At 38.0% G+C, this 18,855-nt stretch overlaps 1 protein-coding gene across 15 annotated transcripts in view; it reads right to left on the bottom strand.

Moving 5' to 3' along the window:
- Positions 1–18,855, bottom strand: part of UNC80 (unc-80 homolog, NALCN channel complex subunit) — a 223,463-nt gene that overhangs the window by 194,013 nt on the left and 10,595 nt on the right. For all 15 annotated transcript variants that reach the window (XM_043910184.1, XM_043910183.1, XM_043910182.1 and 12 more), the window contains exons 5-7: positions 14,712–14,835; positions 12,888–12,961; positions 9,496–9,635 (exon numbers count right to left, since the gene is read on the bottom strand). In XM_043910184.1, the coding sequence (XP_043766119.1) occupies positions 9,496–9,635; positions 12,888–12,961; positions 14,712–14,835 (338 nt within the window). The remainder of the gene's footprint in view (positions 1–9,495; positions 9,636–12,887; positions 12,962–14,711; positions 14,836–18,855) is intronic.

Raw genomic sequence — 18,855 nt, forward strand, 5'->3', positions numbered from 1 at the left:
GACTGAAAGTAATTACTAATGTACAGTTGAATCTCATAGTCATTAACTACTTTCTAACAGATAAGGTCAACTGATAATCAGACGTATAACAGCAAAACTCCCACCGATAAAGAGCTGCACTCAGAGACTAAAAACGAGTCTGTAACTTAGGCAATCAAAATTTGCTAAGTAAATTCACATTTCAATTGCTAATGTTTAAAGAAACTCTATTTGAAACAAGAATGACGTTAACAGGTCTCGCTATAGCAAATATTATAACGTGAAGTACCTCAATTGTAAATGTTACTCAAGTACCAGTTTATTTGGCTTAAAGTGTGAGTTACACTGGGGTGAATAATCAACAAAGGGCAAGAATAAACAATAATTTTTCACTTAGGACAGAAGTGTCAATCAACTTGTCACTAAATAACCAATAAAAGTTATTGTAATTAACTAATTATAATAAACTATCTACCTAATTAAATGTGAGAAAGAAACTTACGTGAGTAAAGATGGTATGAAGCTAGCTCACTGTATGATAGAAGAGTTCTTTCCAAACTTAATATTCTATGATTCTATAAGTTGTTTTGTAGGAAAAAAATGAAAACTTTCTGAAAGGATGAATATCAGTTTTATTCTAAATGGTATACATAAAAGTAATGAAGAGGAGTATATATACAAAAAAATAATGTTTATATCTAACTGATAAGCTCATGGATGATTTTTGATTTTTAAAAAATATTTGATACCTTAAAACTTTTCCATAATTAGCATATACTTCTTTGATATGCATAGAATTCATTATGACAAAAAAGGGTATCAAAAAAAGATAGGAATTGTCTTAGTATATTTTCCAAGCAACTATGGCTTTAAGGAAACCAAGTTATTATTAATTAGTGTTGGGAGATGCAAGTAGAGTACATCTGAAGCAGGAAAACACTTTAGAAATAATAGATAATCTATGGAGGCAGAGAACTGTGGGAATTAGACCTGACCCCGTGCAGTACTTAATGAAGCAGAAATTAACTCTATGCATATGGTAATTAAAGATGAAATCTGACATTAATTTTAAAAAACTAGCTATCTCTTCTATGATTGCAGAGTTCCATAAAGAGTGATGCTTGGCTCAGTAAAGGTCAGGACAAAAGAGATGGTGAATTGGATTTCTTTGATAAAAGCAGATAGCTTTTGTTCCTAACATATTTGCATTGTTTTGTTATTAAAGTTCTCTTTATTTCTGATTAATACATGAACTCCTCCAATGAAGACACATTAGAATTAGCATTTTCTGAAAGGTCTACCTTGTACATCATTTCCATGGCAACCAGCCACTGCAGCTAGGCAAAGAGGAGACATAATTCATTTTTCTAAAGTGCCACTGATTCACACGTGTAGTTTTATGTGTGCTATGGGTGACTGTGTACATATATGTATGCCAAAGAATGCATATATACATAGACGATTGAGCATGGCAATATTCAAAAATGGGAAAAAACAATGTCCTTTCACAAAGAGGAAACTTTGAACATCATTGTTATCTTTGTCTTTACAGGCAAATCAAAATAAAGCCATAAACAATCAATTTTATCAGAGGAAAAAAGATCATATACTATTTAATATTTGCAAATTTCTATGCTTAGTGTGGTTGAGAAAAATTATGCAGGAAATTTAAGTTCCTGGGTATTTTATGACCTCAATATTTCACCCTAACATTGTTTCACAATTTTTTAAAGTCAGGCAGAAGCACAGTATTATATTTGAGGTAAGACATCACATTTAAATTAAACTCCTTGGAATATGTATAACAGAATTAGTGAAGAAGGCATATGAAGATCCTTAATAACATAATAAAAATATAGACATAGAGTCATCTATATATATATCTCTATACATCAAATGATGGTTACATTGTTATCATTATTGTTTATTAAAATTAGCCTCCAAAATAGCCCTCAATACCTGCCTCCTAGCATTCACCACCTTGTGTAATGTCCTCTCACTATACGAGGATTGACTGGTGTGATACACAGAATATAGAAGAGTTGATGGCATTTACCTTGGTAATTAGCTTATAAAAGACACTGAAGATTCCATCTGGAGATTAGGTTATAATAGACAGTGAAGCTTCCATTTTGGATCCTCATCCACTTTCTTGGATAATGTGTTTTTGGGGAAGCCAGTTGCCATGTCAACAGAAGCTCTTTGAAGAAGCCCCGGTGTTGAAGAACTAAACCCTTCAGTCAACAGCTAGATGAATCACCTTGAAAGCAGACTCTCCAGCCCATTCAAGTCTTCAGATGACTGCAGATCTGGCTTGTTATTGAGAGACCCTGAGCCACAGTCATTTAGCTAAGTGGTTTCTAGATATGTGATCCTCAGAAACTGTGTGAGATAATAAATGTCTTTCATTTTAAGCTGCTAAGAAATTTTGGTAACTTGTATTGCAACTGTTAGCTAATGTAGATTTTGGTATCGAAAATAAGCATGGAAAAAGAAGTGTCAAGTGAAAAATTGAGAAAGGTGAGCTTGGGCATGAATGACCATGAAGACTTAGGTATGATGACTAAGGAGTTTGAAATGTATCCTAAAAACTATACGTGGCCACTGAGGATTTGTTAACAAGGGAATAGAATGATGAGATATATATTTTAAATTACTTTTGTAACATTATATAGGTAATGGACTAAAAGGAGGCAGCACTGAATATAGAGATACCATTATGATAACCTACAGAAATCCAAATAAGAAATGATAAGCATCTGAACTAAGTCAGTGACTCTAAGGTTGGAGAGGAGGAGAGGATTTGAGAGAGATTAAGAAGGCAGAATGTAAAGGTCTTGGAAGGGAGTAAACCTCACATTATTGACTAGGATGTCTGGGTTGATAGTGGTACCATCTACTGAAATACAGGAGGCAGGAGAATGCATTTGGTTTTAGACAGACTGAGTTTGAGTTACCTGGGAGGAACAAGAAGAGCTTTCTCTCAGTCTCTTGATAACATGGGTTTGGAGCTTTAAAGAGTTCTCTAGGTTAGATGTAAAGGTTTGAGGGTCATCTATCTACTACTGTGGGCAGGAATCCCTTAGAAGAAATGGAGTAGCCATCATAGTCAACAAAAGAGTCCAAAATGGAGTACTTGGATGCAATCTCAAAAATAACAGACTGATCTCTGTTCACTTCCAAGGCAAACCACTCAATATCACGGTAATTCAAGTCTATGCCCTGATCAGTAATGCTGAAGAGGCTGAAGTTGAACAGTTCTATGAAGACCTACAAGACCTTTTAGAACTAACACCCAAAAAAAATATCCTTTTCATTATGGGGGATTGGAATGCAAAAGTAGGAAGTCAAGAAACACTTGGAGTAACAGGCAAATTTGGCCATGGAGTACAGAATGAAGCAGGGCAAAGCCTAACAGAGTTCTGCCAAGAGAACGCACTGGTCATAGCAAACACCCTCTTCCAACAACACAGGAGAAGACTCTACACATGGACATCACCAGATGGTCAACACTGAAATCAGATTGATTATATCTTTTGCAGCCAAAGATGGAGAAGCTCTATACAGCCAGCAAAAACAAGACTGGGAGCAGACTGTAGCTCAGATCATGAATTCCCTATTGCCAAATTCAGACTTAAATTGAAGAAAGTGGGGAAAACCACTAGACTATTCAGGTATGACCTAAATCAAATCCCTTATGACTATACAATGGAAGTGAGAAATAGATTTAAGGGACTAGATCTGACAGAGTGCATGATGAATTATGGACGGAGGTTCGTGACATTGTACAGGAGACAGGGAGCAAGACCATCCCCCAAAAAGAAATGCAAAAAAGCAAAATGGCTGTCTGAGGAGGCCTTACAAATAGCTGTGAGAAGAAGAGAAGTGAAAAGCAAAGGAGAAAAGGAAAGATATACCCATTTAAAAGCAGAGTTCCAAAGAATAGCAAGAAAAGATAAGAAAGCCTTCCTCAGTGACCAATGAAAGAAATAGAGGAAAACAATAGAATGGGGAAGACTAGAGATCTCTTTGAGAAAATTAGAGATAGCAAGGAACATTTCATGCAAAGATGGGCTCAATGAAGGACAGAAATGGTATGGACCTAACAGAAGCAGAAGATATTAAGAAGGGGTGACAAGAGTACACAGAAGAACTGTACAAAAAAGATCTTCACAATCCAGATAATCACGAAGATGTAATCACTGCCACTCACCCAGAGCCAGACACCCTGGAATGTGAAGTCAGGTGGGCCTTAGGAAGCATCACTACGAACAAAGCTAGTGGAGGTGATGGAATTCCAGTTGAGCTATTTCAAATCTAAAATAGGATGCTGTGAAAGTGCTGCACTCAATATGCCAGCAAATTTGGAAAACTCAGCAGTGGCCACAGGGCTGGCAAAGGTCCGTTTTCATTCCAATCCCAAAGAAAAGCAATCCCAAAGAATGCTCAAACTACCTCACAATTGCACCCATCTCACACACTAGTAAAGTAATGCTCAAAATTCTCCAAGCCAGGCTTCAGCAATATGTGAACCGTGAACTTCCAGATGTTCAGGCTGGTTTTAGAAAACGCAGAGGAACCAACAATCAAATGGTCAACATCTGCTGGATCATCGAAAAAGCAAGAGAGTTCCAGAAAAACATCTATTTCTGCTTTATTGGCTATGCCAAAGCCTTTGACTGTGTGGATCACAATAAACTGTGGAAAATTCTGAAAGAGATGGGAATACCAGACCACCTGACCTGCCTCTTGATAAACCTGTATGCAGGTCAGGAAGCAACAGTTAGAACTGGACATGGAACAACAGACCAGTTCCAAATAGGAAAAGGAGAACGTCAAGGCTGTATATTGTCACCCTGCTTATTTAACTTATATGCAGAGTACATCATGAGAAACACTGGGCTGGATGAAGCACAAGCTGGAATCAAGATTGTTGGGAGAAATATCAATAATCTCAGATATGCAGATGACACCACCCTTATGGCAGAAAGTGAAGAAGAACTAAAGAGCCTCTTGATAAAAGTGAAATAGGAGAGTGAAAACGTTGGCTTAAAGCTCAACATTTAGAAAACTAAGATCATGGCATCTCGTCCCATCATTTCATGGCAAATAGATGGAGAAACAGTGGAAACCATAGCTGACTTTATTTTTCTGGACTCTAAAATCACTGCAGATTCGGATTGCAGCCATGAAATTAAAAGACACTTGCTCCTTGGAAGGAAAGTTATGACCAACCTAGACAGCATATTAAAAAGCAGAGATATTACTTTGCCAACAAAGGTCCATCTAGCCAAGGCTATGGTTTTTCCAGTAGTCATGTATGGATGTGAGAATTGGACTGTGAAGAAAGCTGAGTGCCGAAGAATTGATGCTTTTGAACTGTGGTGTTGGAGAAGACTCTTGAGAGTCCCTTGGACTGCAAGGAGAGCCAACCAGTCCATCCTAAAGGAGATCAGTCCTGGGTGTTCATTGGAGGGACTGATGTTGAAACTGAAACTCCAGTACTTTGGCCACCTGTTGTGAAGAGCTGACTCATTTGAAAAGACCCTGATGCTGGGAAAGATTGAGGGCAGGAGGAGAAGGGGACAACAGAGGATGAGATGGTTGGATGGCATCACTGACTCAATGGACATGGGTTTGGGTGGACTCTGGGAGTTGGTGATGGACAGGGAGGCCTGGCTTGCTGTGGTTTATGGGGTCACCAAGAGTTCAACACGACTGAGCGACTGAACTGAACTGAACATACAGTGAGTGATTGAAACTATGGCAGCAAATAAGACTACTCAGAGGGAGAATGTGGGAGGAGAGGGAAACAGCAACAGTAAGAAGAGGGCCATGGAAGAGAAGCCAAAGGAAAAGTCTGCAAAGATTCAGCTTGAAAGGTAAGGGGAAGGAAACCAGCATAACATGCAAAAGAAGAGGAGAAAGTGACAGGAAGGATAGAATGGCCATGCGGGTTAAAGTACTGAAAGATCCAAGTAGGTCAGAACCAAATACAGACTGAGTTTCAGGTCTATTAGGAGAGGTCAGGGAAGGTGATGTTAAGCATTTGTTCCCCAAAATGACCAATTATGGCAAAGAACCACAACACTTCCTCCTTTAATTTAATGAGGGATCAAAAACAAAGAGGCTTCCATAAAAACATAATTCAGAAGATGGGGAGTTTGCTATAGGAACCACTGTGCTCCACCTAAAGACCAGTCTTCTTGTGGAAGAGTAGTGAAGAGTGTAGACCATGCAACTGTCTAGATTAAGCTCAAATCTAGATCTGCTTTCTAGTTGTGTGTCCTTGAATGAGTCATTTAATCTCTCTATGCTTCAGTTCCTCATCTTTAAAACAAGAACAGTGTCTTCTTTGTGCAGCTGTTGTGAAGATTAAATTTATTCACTTATTCAGTGCCCTTCATTAAGGCCATGTGCCAGGCACTAGAAGTAGAGCAATGAATAAAGGAGATTTGGTCCCTTGCTCATGCATTTTACAGTCCAGTGAAGGAGATAACTATTAGACAACTAATTTATTAGTTGTTGTCTAATCTATTAGACAACACAGGTCTTTGAATTATGGTTGCCATTTGTACTATAAGAGAACACAGGGAGTTCTGTGATCAGATTTAAAATTTGCCAAAGCTTCTCTAGGAAGTAAGGAAATGATATTTAAATTGAGTCTTGAAGAATGAGGAGCTGGTTAAATAAAGAGAGATGGAAGAACCATCCAGGCAGATGGAATAACATACTCCAAATCTCAGAGCTAAAGAGGAAGTACACTGCATGTGAAGAACTCAAAAGACATTGGAGTCTAGCAATAGGATGTGAGTAATCGCCTGATGTCAGACAGGAGAACTTGATAGCAGCCAGATAGTGTGGAGCTTTGAGGGGTATTTCAAGGATTTTGAATTTTATCTTGATACCAGTGGGCAGCCATTGAAAAAGTTAAAGTACAGGAGTGGCATGATTAAGTTTTTTCGTGACTGTATATCGTTTATTGGGCAGTTACAAGAGTAAATGAGAGGAGACTAATAAGCAGGCTGTTGCAAGGCTCCAGGCAGGAGGTGACGAGTGGCTTGGACAATCCGGTGGGGGCCACAGACACAGGTAGAAGAAAGTAGGTTCAGAATACTTTCATACATGATTTTTCTCAGTCTTCCTCCTGTCATAAATTTAATAACTACTCACAGAGTTATTCAAGCCAAAAACTTAAGCTATGCTTGATCCTTTCCTTTTTCTCACTCTTCACATCCAGTCACGGCAGCTCTATCTTAAATATGTCCCAACTGCAGCCTCACCTCAGCCTTTCTACCCTTACCACCTCCACCCTAACCAAGCCACCTCTTCTCCCACCCGGACCATGGCAAGTGTCTCCTAACTAATCTCCGTGTCTGCTTTTCGTTCCAAGTCTATTCTCATAAACCATCTGGAGTGATCTTTAAGAGGTATAATTCAGTGACATTACACTCCACTGCTCAAACAACTTCAATGACTTTTCATCACACCTGGAACAAAATTCAGATTTCTGACCATGGCCTCCTGGCTGCTCCCTGATCTGACCGCTTATGGCCTGTCTGGCTTGATTCCCTCACCTTGCCCACTTGCTCATCACTAGCCCCTGGTCACACTGGCCTTCCCTCCATTCCTGGAATGCACTGAACTTATTCCCACTTCAAAGCCTTTAGGCTTGTTCCCTCTGCCTGGGTTGCTCTTCCCAGATCTTCCTGAGGCCATCTCCTCCATATTATTTAGGTATCTAAGAGAAAGAGCCCACCCCGTCCTGTTTGCCTTCTTATTCTTAAACTGAAAATAATTTATTTATGCATTTACTCTCTTTTATCTGTCTGGTGCCAGAAGAAGGTAGATCATTTTAGAACAAAAAGGCAAGCTAATACTGAGAGGAAATATCTATAGATCTTTTTCCAGGGTGGGGAGAGGTATAAAGACTTGTATTCAGAATACATAAAAGCTCTTACAATTCAATAATAAGAGGACAAATGACCCAGTTAAAACTTGGGCAAAATGTTTAAATAGATATTTCACCTAAGAAGATACTCAAATAGCTTATAAAAGACATGAAAATATACTTAACATCATTGCTCACTAGGAAGATATAAATTAAAACCACAGTCAGATCCCACATCACACCCACTAGAAAGGCTATAATAAAACAACTAATAGCACATTCTGTCAAGGATATAAAGAAAAGTGAACCCCCAGATATTTTTGGTGGAAAGGTAAAATGGTATAGCCATTTTTCAAAACAGTTTGATAGTTCTTAAAAAAGAATTAGACTTAAATTTACCATACAACCCAGCAATTTCATTCCCAGGTGTCTATCCAACAGAATTAAAAACATTTGCTCATCCAAAAATTTATATATAATGTTCGTCAAAGTGTTATTCACAATAGACAAAAAAGTTATAAACAACCCAAACACCCGTCAACTGATGCAAGGATAAACAAAATGTAGTACCTCCAAATAACAGAATATTGTTGTATGGATATATTACAGCAATAAAGAAGAATGAACTATTGACATATGCAATGATCTAAAACACCATGCTAAAGGAAAGAAGTCAAATACTGTTAAAAGACCACACATGGTATAATTCCACTTATTTGGAGTATCCAGAATTGCAACCATATATAGACAAAAAGCATGATAAGAGATCATCCAGATCAGGGTGTGGGAATGGGAGTGGCTGAGATAGACAGAGGGGATATTTGGGGGGGGTTATAGAAGTGTTCTGAAACTGAAGTGTGTTGATAGTTGCAGAATTTTGGAAATTTGTTAAAAGCCATTAAAGGGTACACTTAAAAGGGTGAATTTTATGGTATATAAATTATACTTCAATAAAGGTATTTTAAACATACCTCCTTTTAAAACACTATCCATTAGACAGTAACCTTATTTGAAAACAGGTATATACAAATGGTCTCCTCCCCTGTTAAGTGGAGTTTATGGATGGCCACAAAGGCAAACCTCATGAATCCAGGTTTCCTTAATTTCATCAGGGAGCAGGAAGAAGTGGACTAATGTTTGTCCCTAGAGAAGGCATTGGTAAGCAAATTCACTATGACACCAGTTAACAGAGGCAGCTTTGGAATGTTCACAAAGAACAGACTTCTGAATTCCCTGTGCATACTTTAGAGGCACCCATTCTTAATAAAAGGATCTGCTAGTATAAAGTATTTTTATACATTAAAGTTGATCCTTTCACATTCCTGCAACATAATCTTTTGGTAGCATCATTTGAGCTTCTGCTTTTAAATATTTAAAATATTATTCAATTCAGACATCTCATTAAATCATGTCTTACCACGTCTGCCTGGATGTATTTAAATGAGCTATTTATAACTCATTTCTGGATGTATTCACCTAATTATACTTTGACCCAGAATATGTATACAAATATCACACATTTACACATTTTAAGAGACAGAGAGGCTATACAAGTAGCTGGAAATGCATATTTAGCTTTGAGGATCTGGAAATACATTTTTGTCCATCATATTGCAGTCATGTACCTGGAGTGTGATGGTCCTCTTTCCTGGGAAGTTTGGGAGGACAGACTTCCATCAAGGGAGTTTCCTCGGTGGCAGCCTGAAACGGTGGCCTTGGGGGAAATGGAATCTGACTGGAACATTTCACAGACCACCTGGAGTCCCTTTTGGGGTTGGAGATAGTAGATTAGTGGGTTTTTTTTCCTTCAGGAATATCTTCTAGAATTATCATATTATACATACATTGTTTTTTAAATTAAACAAAATTTGCAGCATAAATATGTCATAGACAAAGGGATTTTGCCTTCATCTAAGAAGGAAGAGAAACAGGCTTCTAAAAAGCCCCTGTATCATTAGAAGCCTATTAGGCTAAGTACTTTTATGTCCTTTATTTCATTTTGCCCTTGATTCTTTTCTCTTTTCACCTCCATATCCAGTATCTACAGAAGAAGAGCTACAAAACAATAATTCGTCAAAGATATGTCAGTACTGAGGTGAATGGAATAGAGGCATGAGGCAGAAAACAAGGGTAAGTGAGAAACAGCTAATCAAATCAAAGCCAAAACATGAAAACAAAAGTGCAAGGTTCAGAGTTTTTCATCATTCATCAGAGGGGAGATGTAAGACATTTTCCCAATTGAATACAATAACCTTTATTTGTAAGCACAAATTCATTTCACTTTATTGACAGAGTAGCTTACTTTAATTACATTTATCTGATAAATGTAATTCTGCCCGATGTGAGATATTTTCCCATCAGTGTTACAGATAAATTTCTTTGCTAAAAGATAGAGCCACAAAAACTGATCACAGAATTTTACCCCCTTACAATTTCTGTTGTATTTTCATGTAAAATAAGAAAGTATTGTTCAACCATGATGCATAGAAAGAATAGAATACAGCTAGAAGTTTGATAAAATAAGTCTTCTGAATTTGATCAAAGAATCCTTAAGCGAGAACATACTATGTATGTTTCATGTTAGATGCTTTGGAGATAAAAAATATAGTAGATGAATTTGAGCCTTGAAATCAAGAACTTACAGTTAAGTTTTAAAACAAGTAAACACAGATTATAGCATCATGTTCAATAGAAGTACAATGCAAAAAAAAAAAAAAGTACAATGCAAGCCACAAATAGGAGACACATATCTTATTTTTAAAATCGTGAAATGAAATAGGCAAAATTAAAATTTTAACTATATATTCTGTTTAATCCAAAATTTTAATTTCAACATGTCATCAATATAAATATTACTAAGATATTTACATTTTCTTCAAAATATGGTGTACATTTTACACTTAACACCAGTTTAGACTATTCGATCAATTCAAAATAGTCATATTTCAGGTGCTCAGTAGCCAAATGGATCTGGTGGCTGTCATACTGGACAGTGCGGGTTAAAGCAATTAGATGAGAGTTTAAGGGGGCTCAAGGTCTAAATTGGTCCCTAAAGGAAAGATACAATTCAGATAGGTGAAGGGAGGAAAGAGCAATCCAGTATGAGGGAATTGTCTGAGCAAAGCCTCAGAGGCTAATGCTGCAAGCCCTGCATCCTGGGAGCAGTGCTTTACTAACTGAAGGGATAATTGAGGTCACCTAAGAAGGAGGATGCTAGGTGGTGGAAGGCACAGAGAACCAGGGAGAGGAGTTTGGTCTTGAGGTGAGGGGACCCACTAAAGGCACCTAAGGAGGAAAGGATGCAATAAAAGGATGGGGCCTTGTATATAATGAGCCTCTGTGGAATGATGAGTTAATAAATAAATGATGCATTAGGAAGATTAATCAGGCATTATGAACTATATTTGTATGAAGTAGGAGAGGCTAGAGGTAGAAAATCCAATCAGGTGGTTCCAGCTGCAATCTACACAGGAGGACCTGGATTTAGAAGATAGCAGTGCACATCTAGCAACAGAATGAAAAGAAAACAATATAACTCAGCAAGAAATCAAATGGAGAGGATTAAAAAGACTGAAATGTTGAATTTATGTATTTCATTGTATCCAAGATGTCTTCAGTTATAAGACACTGTTATTTTATGTATGATCTAAAAAAAAATTCTGTTAGTTAAGTTCTTAGTAGTGAGGACTTTTTATTTTATAGTTATTAAAAAGGTCTACTTAGCCTTATTTATGCAGATCTTTTGATTATATATCCACCCCATGCATGTGCATGCTGTTTTTGTGTGACTCTTTGTGACCCTATGGATGGTAATCCACCAGGCTCCTCGGTCCATGGAATTTCCCAGGCAAGAATACTGGAGTGGGTTACCACTTCCTTCTCCTGGGTATCTTCCCAACCCAGGGATCGAACCTACATCTCCTGTATATCCTGCATAGGCAGCTGGATTCTTTACCACTGAGCCGCTTGAGAAGTATAAATACATCCCATGTATATGTAAAAAGGAAAATATAACTGAAATAAATTGGTGTAGGTATTCCTAAAATGTTTTCACATTTATAAATTTCAACTCAGAGCTGTTGATATATATTTTTCCCACAGAATAATTTACACTCCATCAAGAGTGTTATTTCTTATGAGTGTTCCACTATCCCCTCTGACATTCTCCTAAGCCACTGACCCTGATTCTGCAAACTTAGATGCCGAAATGATCACATTTTGCTACACAAGAATGACAATCGCATCAAAATTTATACCAGGCAGAGAGATTGTAAGAGGCCAAAGATCATGAAAAATACACTATATTTCAAATGTGTTAAAAGTGAAAAAAATTTATATCTGAGAATAGACGAAATATAGCATATGAAGCACAGTGTCTATACTTAGCAATTGCTCTGTAGGAGACATATCAAGATGTTAACATTTTCAGTTTTGAGGGTAAAAAGCATGATGATAATGCATAATAATAATAATCCTGGCAATAATGCATGAGTTGGAAAGAGGATCCAATTTTGATGGATAACAGTAAATTGTATTTTCCACATGTTGAACTGAATGTGAAAGGAGGTCATCTAACACATATTAAATTAATGATGGTATACATTTCTATGTGACTTTGAACTACCCTGGCCTTCATTTCTTTCTTTTCTGAATCAAGTAGTGCTTGGTGAACATACATCAAATTATATTGTTTTATTACACATCTTCTGTTTTATGTGGATTTGTCTTTAAACTTTAGTTTCCTTTAGGGGTAGGACTGCATCTTAAGCCTCCTCTCTACTTCCTCCTCCACATCTGCTATGGTATTATGTTACTTATATTAGGGTTGCCTAGCAAATATTAGGAGATTCAGTAATTGAGAACAAGATACTTTAATGTGGAATGAATAATGATAACTAACATTTATTAAGTGTTACATGCTAGCTACTAAGATAAAGCACTGGTCAAATCCTACCCTTCAAACCTCGCTGTGTTCAAGGAATATCTACCTTTCTTCTTATGGTTATAATATACTCACCTCTCGGTGTCTTGTGTCTTGATTTGGTGATTCACAGGTCTGACTTTGACTATTGATAGGAGAGCTTCTCTTAGCTGCAAATATGGATGAAATCTCATCACAAATTTTATAAGATTATATAAGTTATGTAAGGTATTTTATTTCCTTTTTTCTTTTATTTTTTGCATATGATAACGTATATGTTTCAATGTGTGCCTGCATGTTCAGTTGTGTCCAGCTCTTTTCAACCCCATGAACTGTAACCCACAAGGCTCCTCTGTCCATAGAAATCTCCAGGCAAGAATACTGGAGTGGGTTGCCATTTCCTCCTCCAGGGGATCTTCCTGACTCAGGGATTGAACCCGAGTCTCTTGCACTGCAGGCAGATTCTTGACCACCTGAGCCATCAGGGAAGTTCATCTCTTTTTTGAATCAAAAACCCATTTTAATAGATCATTAAAACCTTGAAAGAAGACATTTAATAGCATGTATTGTAAGAGAAATCAAACGACCGATGAAAAAATCTTTGCATTTCTAGGTTATCAATATAGATTTCTTCATCTATTTGTCCAACTCGATAGGTTAAGGTGCTAAAAAATTAGCCATACTGAAAATTGTAACAGTTAACATCCACATAGTACCTAACATGAGCTTCCCAGGTGGCTCAGTGGTAAAGAATCAGCCTGCCAATGCAGGATACGAAGGAGATGTGGGTTCAATCCCTGGGTCAGAAATCCCCTGGAGTAGGAAATGGAAACCCACTCCAGTATTCTTGCCTGGGAAATCCTGTGGACAGAGGATCCTATTGGGCTGCAGTCCATGGGGTCACAAAGAGTCAGACAAGACCGAGTGACTGAGCACACACTCTACCTAATATCTGTCAAGTTCTTTTCTAAGTGTTTTTACATATATCAACTCATTTAATACTTACAATAACCCTATAGTAGCTTATGGTATATTACCAGACCCATTTTACAGATGAAAATGTTAAGGAACATGGAATCTGGGGCTTCCCTGATAGCTCAGTTGGTAAAGAATCTGCCTGCAATGCTGGAGACCTTGGTTCAATTCCTGGGTCGGAAAGATCTGCAGGAAAAGGGATAGGCTACCCACTCCAGTATTCTTGACTGGAGAATTCCATGGACAGAGGAGCCTGGCAGGCTATAGTCCATGTGGTCACAAACAGTCAGACACAACTGAGCAACTAAAACTTAAAGACATAAAAGCACTTGGGGGAGGTCAGGTTATATACATGATAAAAGATCTGGGGTGAAGCATGAGCTTTCCAGGCACTTTTCAAGCTATCATGTTGTACTCTTTCCACAGCTCGACAATAGGACTCTTTCATTAGACAATCCCAGCAGTGAAATGCTTTGATAGCAAACAACAACAAACCTCCACTAAAGCAAGACTGTTAAGGCGCTGCTACTCCATCCATCATAATTATGATTAACATGAAATAATAATAATGGCTACCACTTATTTACTTCCTATGTGCCTGGCATTCTTCTAAGCAATTTTACATATATCAGCTCATTTATTCTTCATCATAATCCTGTAAGTACTTGTTACCATATTTATATGGGAGTTATATCTGTAACTCCCATGTTACAGATGAGGAAATGGAGGCACAGGAAGTTTAAATGACTTACCCAAAGTCATACTATCCACAGCATGTGCTCCTGATTTAGAGTTTCTCATCATGTAAATGAACCCTGCACCCAGGGGCCCCTAGACAACTCCCTGGAGGAATTTTCTTCCTCTTGGTTTCTTAAGAGCAAACCACCCATCACCTTCATTCCTATGTATGCTGAGACCATCCCACTAGGTGTTTGAGTCACAAACCTGTAATGATGTTCCTGATGGGCTTCACCAGTGCTGTGAAGCCAGAGACTTCAGGCTGTCTGTGTTCCCACATGGGCTGCCATATAACAAGTCCACTGGCCAGTCGAAATGTGAGGTCAGATTCCTAGAAGAAGACAAAGAAGATCTATGTCCAAGAACTGGCTGAAGGGAACAGTCAACGCAACAATTAACATCTTTCACCCAATAGTTTGTGGCACAAACTATTGTGTGTAAGATAGGCTCAAGGGTGTACTGTGCAACATGGGGAATATTGCCAATATTTTGTAATAACTACAAACAGAAAGTAACTTTTAAAGATTGTATTAAAAAAGAACATCATTCATAAGATTATTTTCAAAGTAGGGCTGATCTTCAAGATCTTCCTTCCTCACTCAGATGAGTGTTTCTAGGGTAAACCAATAGGCTTAAATTATCATCATAATGGGCTTCCTGGGTGGCGCAAAGGTAAAGAATCTGCCTGCCAAAGTAGGAGACACAGGAGAAACTCAGATTCTATCTCTAGGTCGGGAAGTTCCCCTAGAAGTGGAAATGGCAACCCTCTCCAGTATTCTTGCTTGGAAAATTCCATGGGCAGAGGAGCCTGGTGGGCTACAGTCCACGGGGCCGCAGAGAGTTGGACACAACTGAGCACACACACATCGTCATCATAATTACTACAAAAATCATGGTGATATCTTTTAGGCAAAATTAGTAATTAATTAAGATGGAACTTTGGGCAGAGCACAAAATACAAATTATTGTTTTCTATTAGCACTCAATGAGTCCTTTTTATTTCAAGGGCCTAGGCAGATCTCTTTACTTATGGTTATTGATATTGATATTATCCCTCTTAATGATTTAATTGTCCTCTTTCTCTCTCATACGGCAATATCCTCAGATGCTGGCCATTTTGACTTTCTATTCTCCAGTCCTTCTCTTGTTCTTGCATTTCATGGAATCAGTAACCTACAGTTAGACCCTTCTTAGTATATTATTTTTTCTTGCTGCCTTCTCAACAATCTAATTCCCTGAGGGCAGAGATGTAGCTGGGATTCTCCTCCTCCACAGCCTCTGTCACCATCACAATACTAAATTCAGTGTTAGGCTTTGGGTGCACAATAGGTGCTCAATAAACATTTGCTGAATTACACTGACTTTACAACCCATACTCATTCAATTTGTCTACCACTGAAGGTCTCTGCCAGGAAGCACATTCTCTGCTTCATTACATCACTTTGAGTGGCTGAGGTGTTTATAATGCAGTTGTGTAAGTACAAACGTATAACACTCTGAGGTTACATTTTCAACAATGCAGCCTCTCAAATCAACATAGACATGAAAGCAGAGAGTGTGATTGCAGATTAATGAGCACAACTGAGACCCAGGAATTCACTTAGGGTGGTGATTTGCAACCCTGGCTTGTACGTAGTATAATCACCCAGGGAGCTTTTAAAACCTAGGAGGCTCAGGTCTCACTTGTTCCCCTAACCAGACCAATTAAGTTAGAATCACTGTGAGATTTGCTTAAGTTCCCCCTAGTGACTCCCATGTTAGCTACGGTTGAAAACCACTGATCTAGAAGAACGAGAGCTAGCAAAAAATTGAAAAACTTGGGAAGACAAGGATTCTGCAAATGGTGAATCAATGCAGCTCAGTACCAAAGGAAGCCTCAACTGGAAAGACTAGCTGAAATCCCTGACTCAATCTCTATGTTGGTATAGAGGGGACTCTGAGCTACAGACCAAGATCCTGGCACCACAGTGGTACTCATTACGGAGAAGCACCTAGTGGCCATACTGGAAAAGCACATAAAGCATTTGGTCAAATTCATTCAACAGTCATTCTACAAACATTTACAGGCCACCTACTGTGTACCTGGTCCTATTCAAGGTTCTGATAAAGATGGGCAAGATGAAGAAGAAACAAGTCTGGGGATATCAGGAGTCTAGTTTTAGACATGTTAAGCTTGAGAGGTCTGTTAGACATTAAACCCCCACTCCAGTACTCTTGCCTGGAAAATCCCATGGACGGAGGAGGCTGGTAGGCTGCAGTCCATGGGGTCGCTAAGAGTCGGACACGACTGAGCGACTTCATTTTCACTTTTCACTTTCTTGCATTGGAGGAGGAAATGGCAACCCACTCCAGTGTTCTTGCCTGGAGAATCCCAGGGACAGGGGCGTCTGGTGGGCTACCATCTATGGGGTCACACAGGGTCAGACACGACTGAAGCGACTTAGCAGCAGCAGCAGCAGCAGACTTATTGGGTAAACAACTGGATGGACAGGTCTGAAGTTAAAGGGAAAGAATCCCTCTTCCTTTGAAAGAAACATGGGGAAGACTGCCTGATATCATGTGTGGTATTAGATCCAGCAAGCAAGGAATTAACAGTGTGCAAAGTATATCAGATTTATCTCCAGAAATGCAGAATGCTCAATTCGTCAGGTTTTGATAATTTCTTAGTTTCAGAGATGGGTTCTTTTCCATGTTTCTTCTAAGTAGTCTTGGCACAAAACTCCAATGGACATGGCAACAGGAAGTGAGTTCTCTTAAACTGACATCCTGGCTTTTAACATCTGCTCTCAATGTGACAATTACCACTCAGTGACAGTCACTGTCATTATTTTGTTTTTTGTTTGATATACTTCCAGCTAGACTGTATATTTCTTGAAGATAAATTGAGATCTCCTTCTGTGTATTTTTCCTTGAATATCAATACATAATTGTTGATTAACTGAACATATATTAGACTCTCCAAATAACACCAGCTCAGTCTGATCATTCTTTAGACCCAAATACCTGCAGAAGCTATGGCCAACTCTTATGTGGATGTGTTTCTTTGTACATCCTTTTAAGCTGGATGTACGCATAAACTCTGAGAGCTAACTCCACTTCTAGAGTCCCCTTCAATGGCTCACTCAGTGTGATATATGCACACATGCTCTGTAGTTGGAGAAGGTGCTCTTTATCATTCAAATAACTGTGGGGTGAATGGTCTGGGAAGCTTCTAAGAAAAACCAGAAGGTGTAAACATTCAAAAAATCAACATTTTCACATTACAGTTTCTTTTCTAGCTTGCAATGAAAATCTTTCTGTGATGACATGAAGCAATTCTAAATGTGTTTTCTAGTAACTTAGAGACATCTGCTTAAACAACTATTATTTTAAATTCTGTTTTAAAGATGTTTACTTTAGACATATGAATTTTATAAAATTCTCCTTGAGGGCTTGTATTTTGTTTAATTCCCTGCAGTTTCTCTAGCACTTTGAACAGTGCCTAGCATTCAGTAGACATCCAATAAATATTTACTGAAGGAATAAGTGAATATAATCAAATCAAGAAAATACTGACAGCATATTTAAAGTGGATTCCTTAGTTGTAACACATGTCGTCATTTATATTTGGCCTAGAATTATAATATTTGACAGAATATTCAGAATATTAATTTTCTTACACAATATTTGAGCTAGTTTTAAGTTAAAAGTATTAAAATCCATTGAATTATACACTGTCCTACAAAAGAATGAGTCATTTAGATGTATTTGTTAATTAGTAAACTAATTCATTCAACAAATATTTATTAAATATCTACTAAACACAAACATTAATGTTAACTACCCCAGATACAATGATAATTTCTATTCTCAAACCATTTGCAATCTAGTGGGAGAGATGGACACACAAAGAGATAAGAATAATAAATAAACTAAAAATAACAATAAAAATACATCTAAAATATTATACAGATAGAGAAGAGGGGAGCCTAGATCTTGAATGAAATTACAAAGAATGAGTAGGAATTTTCTAGGCAGAAGTGCAGGTTATGAGGGCATTCCAGGTAACATGACCAGAATGAAAATAGGTTTGGAATAAACCACCTTATATTCTCAGGGAGCCTTCAAGCATTTGGCGCTCATAGGCAGGAGAGGTAGCCAAAAAAACACAAAACATGGAGGCCCCATTTATCACACAAAGAAGCTAGAGTTTCACCCTCTGTAGAGCGAGAAATTAGCAAATTACTTTAAGCATATTGGTGATATAGTCAGATCTGCATTTAGAGAGATCACTTTGGTGTTAAGGTTGGATTTTAGGAGACAAGCCAGGAGACTTGTAAATTCAGTTAGACACTGGCCCAAGTAAGAGGCC

This window comes from Cervus elaphus, chromosome 8 (assembly GCF_910594005.1).
Source record: "Cervus elaphus chromosome 8, mCerEla1.1, whole genome shotgun sequence".
NCBI classification, from domain to species: domain Eukaryota; kingdom Metazoa; phylum Chordata; class Mammalia; order Artiodactyla; family Cervidae; genus Cervus; species Cervus elaphus.